The 6,808-nt window shown below is 38.7% G+C and overlaps 2 protein-coding genes across 6 annotated transcripts in view; both read right to left on the bottom strand.

Annotated features, from left to right (window-relative positions):
* Positions 1-6,163, bottom strand: part of LOC105457981 (oxysterol-binding protein-related protein 8) — a 28,853-nt gene extending 22,690 nt beyond the window's left edge. For 2 of the 3 annotated variants that reach the window (XM_011702996.1, XM_011702987.1), the window contains exons 1-2: positions 3,401-6,163; positions 1,380-1,508 (exon numbers count right to left, since the gene is read on the bottom strand). In XM_011702996.1, coding sequence (XP_011701298.1) covers positions 1,380-1,508; positions 3,401-3,536 — 265 coding nt within the window. In that variant the 5' untranslated portion in view covers positions 3,537-6,163. The remainder of the gene's footprint in view (positions 1-1,379; positions 1,509-3,400) is intronic. The other variant, XM_011703003.1, reaches the window with a different exon arrangement.
* The window catches only part of LOC105457970 (band 7 protein AGAP004871), a 36,684-nt gene that overhangs the window by 5,234 nt on the left and 24,642 nt on the right, over positions 1-6,808 (bottom strand). The window lies entirely within an intron of this gene.

Consider the following 6,808-nt stretch of genomic DNA (forward strand, 5'->3'; position numbering starts at 1 on the left):
ATATATATATATATATATGTTTATTTTATATTATATATATATATATATATATAGAATCCTATATATTCACGCATTCATCTAATTAAAATAGTACAAAGTAACACAGATATTATTTTTTTACACCATAATTAAACAAATCAAGATAATTTTAATAATACAAAAATCTTAATTAATATTTAATTTGTTCAGTATTCGTTTTTATCAGACAGCTTAATTATTCATTTCACTTTATATGTTTCATATTTGAAACGACTAATTGTAAGATTTATAAAACACATGTTTTACAAAGAAGAAATATAGGGTAATAATATTATTAATAATTCAACAATTCATCACAATAAAATTTATTATCTTGATTTGTTATCTTGATTTATTATCTTGATTTACAAGTATATCATAAATAAATTCTATTTATACTAAATTATTCATATATATATTATATTTTTACTGTTTAAACATACATATTTATTTACTGATTCATTGTATATAAATTTACGATTTTTAAATCAATATATGTATAAAAATCAGATCTTCGAAAAATTATTATTATTTTTAAAAACATCCGGATATTATGTTTATATATATATGCTTAATATATAGAATGTTTGACAAAATTTGCAACAAATTTCACTAATACGTTTTAATATTTATGGATTAAAATAAATTTTTAGTTTAATTATAATTTAGATTTAGTTACAGATTTAAATATAATTATTAAAACAAAAATTGTCATGTATAAATTATCAATTTTCAAAAATTTAAGCTAATTAAATATTATTGCAAAAATGTATGCTTAAAAGGAAATATTCACTATTTTACAAAAAATTAACATTAAAACTTAAACTTCGTAAGAACACACCATGCAATATGCCAGATTTCTACTAAAATCATCTATCAACCTAAATAAAAGTATGACGCAAACTTTATAAAACAGCAATAATACAATGCGACATAAACATTTGTATTATCACGTTACTACTCTGAGTTATATAATCAGGTCAATATGTATGCATTCTCTTATATCAATAATAACGCTATTCATTAAATAAACATTTTTTGTACCTGAAGCTTATCTTACAAAGCAGATACAAGCATGTAAAGTGCAGACAATAAGCATTAAATAATACTTGCTTACATAGTTTAAAATTTAAAAAAAAAATTGCACATAAAAAAAACGCAAACACAAATGTTTTAGATAAAAACTGCATAAGTCATACACGATTTCAGAATTTTTTTTTTAGCGTACATGCATCTATTAAATTGCAAAAATGAAGGTATACAATTCTAATCAAATTTGAGAAGCTGCTCGTAACTGTTCAGATTTATCCCAAGACTATAGCAACGATGGATTATTTTCGAAAATACGTCTAGGTTTATACCTGGAGAAACTGGAGGTGCACCGGCTGTAATATTTATGCTTGTTGAAAGGGACTCAGTTGATGGAAGTTTAGGTAATGGTGCAGACTGTGCTTGGATGCTGCTTCTTCGAGGTTGCCGATCCGCTGGTTCTACATATTTAGCACTTATTCAATTGCGCTCAATATTTATTATCACATTTTACGTCACATTAAAAGTAGAAATCGTTTTTGTCAGAGAACTATTCAGTGATTAGTTGACAGTAGACAGTCAAAATTTATATTTTCTACGTTACAAACAAGTAATATTAACATACAGTAGTAGTACGAATGTCGCAATATTATTATTCTATGTGCGATGGACGAGGTGACAGTTGCAAAAATGCGCGATTGTCTGCAGTTAAGTGAGAGATACATACTGCATGTTCATCTACCTAGTTGCATATATGTATGTTACACAAAAAGAAGGAAGATAGGCATGTTTAATTTATACATGCACAATAAAGAACATGCTTCAACTTTTATACTGCCGCATGCAGCCAAGCAAAATACATATAAAGTATATTTAAAAAAAAACTAAACATTATTCGCAAAGTAATATAATCAATAATCATCTTATTATATCATGTTTCAACAAATATCACAGTGTATGTAAATTATTATTATTATTATTATTAGCAAAAATAATTTAAATAGATATAATAAATAATTTAGATAGATTTGAAGACTTATAAACATAGTTTCCATACTATGTTTTTTCTATTATTTTATATGTATACATCGTGTTTTGTGGGAGGATCAGAACAGTAATGTTTATAAAAAGACTTATTGCATGGAGAAACGTTGTTCAAAACACAACACCAACTGAACTTTTGCATTTTATCCAAGGATTTATAACAGTCAATGTAAAATCACACAATTGTATATCGTAGGACAAAACCAGTAGAAAAGTGGGTCATAAAGCATGAATTATTATCCACAATAAACTACGGTGCTTATAGCAGTATAGGGATTCTTGCTATAATACGAGAATGGTTTGTTACCCACTCTCAAGTATTGATTTCCATTTTTCCAACAGTTAGACGTGCTACAGTATTTCATTCATATTAATAAGCTGCCATAAGTGTACATTTGACATATCTTCATTGTCAAGATTACTAAGCATTTTTGTATATAAAATAATATCACAAAAGAGAGATATGCAAACAATATTATTTTAATAAAATTGTATATAATGTATTTCATTTGTGTTAAAGGTATTAAATGTATTTTAAGGTATTGAATGTAAACACTTTAATTTTCCCCAATCAAAGACATTGTTAAATGTCCAAAAGATTTTAGGAAGTTATGTGAGTTTTGTAATTGTTTTGTAATTGCAAGAGTAAATATATTTTAAAGAAATTCATGCATTTGTAAATATAAACTGTAACATATAAATACAAATACTCTGGCCTGTGTACATAAATGTAGGTATTATATAAATGTAAAAAAATTGTTATTTGTGAGAGCATTACATAAATCTATTGGACCTTAGAGCACTAATAATAGAGAAGAGTTCTGCAGAAACATGCCACAATTACATTCTATATTCTTAATTGACTTAGTTCAAATGTCAATGACAAAGTTCTTAAAATAGTTTCATAAAATTCATAAATTTCTTTAGAAAATATGTGCCACAGTGTGTACATTTTGTATGTACAATTATGAGACACACTTCCTCTTAATTTCGTATTTTTCTCCTATTGTTGTCCTATTTCATATTTTTGGATATAAAGTAATTTATAATCTCTTATACTTTTATGCCTAAATATATTCCTAAGCTGTTCCTAATTTCATAATTTCTTATAAACTAATAACACCGTTTCAAATAATTATATCATTACAGATAACAAGTAACAGCTAGACACGTAAATAACAATTAACATCATTATAGTGTCTCGTGATAATAAAACGGTTTACATCTTGGCATATTTGACGTGTTCTTATTAAAACAGAAACACGACACACATGTTATACAATAATAGGACATGAAATAACACACTTACGACTGAGGGATCGGCTGACGTTTGGCGGTGTCATGGTCTTGTAAGTGTCTGCTGAACTTCCAACAGATACAGAATGAGTCTCCGGCTGAAGACGATGATGCTCTCCACCGGGCACCACAATTGGTTGCGAGCTCATTGCAAAATCTAGGATCTACAATCCGTAATCGTGATACCTCAATTTGACACGCAGTGACACACGCTACATCTTTTCCGCGTCATAAAGCCGACGAATGCAGTGACGGTCTGGACTAGTTCACGGAAGAGAATAATAAAACTGTCCAGGAAACGCTGGATGTGCGCTGCGAGGAATCCCACACGCGAGACACAGGCGGTGCGTGTTTACACGTCGTCGTACCCGTTGTTACAACGCGGGGCGGTGCGTTTCACCACATCTTCCGACGATCGGCTCGCACGACGGAGACAGAGAGACGTGTCAGTCCATACTCCATCGCGGCGGCGAATTACGCGGTGGAGCGGAGGCGATTAACGCGCGCCACGGCGGTGCGGCGGTGGAACGCAGGCGAAACGCGACATCGCGACGTGCCGGCGTGGCGCTCTTCTGCCAGGAACGACACTCGCTGCTCGCATCCGTCGTCGCCGATGACTCCCCGATAGCTAATCACTTCTGCCCGTTACTGCGGGTCGCCGCGCGCAACGAGGCCGAATAGGACACGACGACGTCGCGTATGGACGGCCGTGAAGCGCGATCACGCACCATCGATCTAGCCAAATCTACCCGCGCGGTCCTCTCACTTGACACTTCATGACCCTCACGAATCTCACGGTTCCTGATGCGAGGAACGAGAAAGAACGAGACGGATGCGCGCGCGCGCGCGCGCGCGCCATACACGATTCCCAATCGCGTCGCGACTGCAACTGCGCCCCACAATGATCGCGGCGTGACCGGTCGTAACGCGTGCCACACCAGTAAGGAAACTAAGGAAGAAGGCACTGAAGGCAGCCTTCCATCGGTGGTAACTTGGCAAGAGACCCGCGGGAGGGAAGATCTCAGCTCGCTCGCCAGCCGAGTTGACGGCCAAGTGCCGACGGTGTCGCCGCGCGCCGACAGAGACACTAGTATTGCTAATTCGTCGTGACACACGACGCGATCCCACACTGTTGTATCGCTGACGGCAACCGCGACAACGATTTTTTTTAGTTCGTGTTCGTTAGTGGATGGATCTTTCTTCGCTTCTCGTGGCGCTCGGGTTTAACGGACGGTCGAACGCTTCGCTGGAATGTCCGGCATTTTTTTTCGAAGGCGCAGTCGACCGTGACTGATGACGTTCGCGTACGCGGGCCCGATTGAATGGCTCTCATCGTTATCGCACTCCGCATCCGCCGGTTGACCTCTTCCTCTCTTCTGTCTCTCTTCCTCCTCTTTCTCTTTCTCTACTCTTTGAAAGGACCGATCGATCGCTGATATACGTGTGAATTTTTAATAATCGTGGCCGCCGCGCCCCACCCACGGCCGTTCTAATATTAACTGACATATCGGCACCTTAATGCCTGTTTCTCTGCCTTCGCCTCTGTGCGTTACAAAGAGGAGCATATCGTAATCGAAAAGAGATGCTAATTCTAGGCTAGTTAAAACCGGCGGTCCGCAAACTATATAGCGCTTCGTTAACCTCGTCATTCTATAATGGAACTTCCTGTAGGTTCTACGACGTCTTTCTAGCGAAGTTCGATTCCCTGTAAATTTGCTGAGAAATTTGCACGCGCAAAGTTACGAGCGCGCTCTGAGTATTCAGGATAGCCATCTGGCTCCGAATTGAACGAGTTCATTTTAGGCCTTACTTTACCCCGATTTTCCCTCTCTCCATTCGCATCGTGCGCAGAATCATGATACGGTAAGAAAGAGATAGGAAGAGAGGAATGGAGGGAGAGAGAGAGAGAGAGAGAGAGAGATAATAACTCGGCCGTCGTTCAACCTCGCACTTTATCGACACGATCTGCAAATTAGTTTAATGAATCAAACAATCTGCGCACTTAGTTTTTCCAGCGCCGTTCAATATAAAACTCGATAAAAAAAAAACTAGAAATCTTTCACATCGACTTAATACGTATCTCCGACGTATCTCCATTTTCTTTAAAAGAGCTTTCTACATACATATTGTAAGCGATTAACCAGTATTTAGGCATTTCAAAGTTGGCGCGCCTGATTCACCGATATCAGCGCGCCGGTTACAAGCAATCGATATGATCGATCGCTATCGATCATGATTATGCGCGCGGCCTTTAGCGGCGCCCCTGTCGCTAAGGGTGAATGCTCCATTTTGAAAATCGGAGTAACAGCAGACGAGTACTTCCAATTGTCGGAGTCAGACGTGCGGGCTGACTCCTCCGGTTTCGCGCCGGTGCTCGTTCTCACAGTTACGCCGCGTCCGCTAAGCTAATCTGTCTCAATAAAGCAAAGTAATCGTTCAAGTAACCCGGAGTGAAGTTTCTTGCCTAAACCTTCCTGTATTATCCTCGCGCGAAAGCATACGACGTGCACGTCTTCCCGCGATCGGACATCTTGACAAAGTACATAAAACTAAAGAAGAATAGAGTCTCATTCGAATAAACTTTATTACCTTTTTAAGCGGAAAGTTCAAAATTTTATTTCACATTCTTACAGCTCAGAAGTGGGATACCCTCCCAGTTCTCGCGTACGGTTTCCGGTACTCGCGTAATTGCTGCGGAAACGTTCGCTGCCGGTGATCACGTGCACAACCAGTGCGGTATACGTGTCCCTATAGTGTCGTACACGTGCGTGAAAGATGGATCTTGACCTTCAGAAGGCGGTAGAGCGGGCTCGTCTTGAAGAACTTACCCTCATTCAGCTTAAAAATGAGGCGTTGGCGTACAATATTCCAACTTCTGAAAACAGAATGGAAATGATTAATTCGATTTTGAAGCATTCATATCCAGAGAATGCCTCCGGCACGACCAGGAAGCAAGCCGGACAAACACAAGCAAAAGGACCTACAGATATTTCCCGCACCACGCAGGAGGTCCAGTATGTAGCGGAAAGCCCGAGGACGGGAGATTCCTCGCAGGACTTTCTAGCAAAGCTCGCCATGCAGATGCAGGAGCAGCACAGATTAAGCATGGAGCACTTCAGGCTCCAGCAACAGCAGATGCTGGAATCTTTCCAGGCATCGCACATGCAGATGCTGCAGCAACAGCAAATGTTCTTGGAACGGCTTACGCCGCCAATGCGAGCAGGGGATGTCCGGAGTAACCCTCTGCCAGCGGACGTGGAGCCAGGAAACGGGGAAGCTGTCGTGCCGCCAGTGCGAGTATTCTCGCCAGCACATTCGTTCGTCGGTACGCTGCCCCCAGGAAATGCCGTAACGCTGCTAGCACTCCAGATACCAGAATTCGCTGGAACGGAATTAGAAAATATTAGTCAGTGGATAGCCC

This window comes from Wasmannia auropunctata, unplaced genomic scaffold, assembly GCF_000956235.1.
Source record: "Wasmannia auropunctata unplaced genomic scaffold, wasmannia.A_1.0 LD336101.1, whole genome shotgun sequence".
NCBI classification, from domain to species: Eukaryota; Metazoa; Arthropoda; class Insecta; order Hymenoptera; family Formicidae; genus Wasmannia; species Wasmannia auropunctata.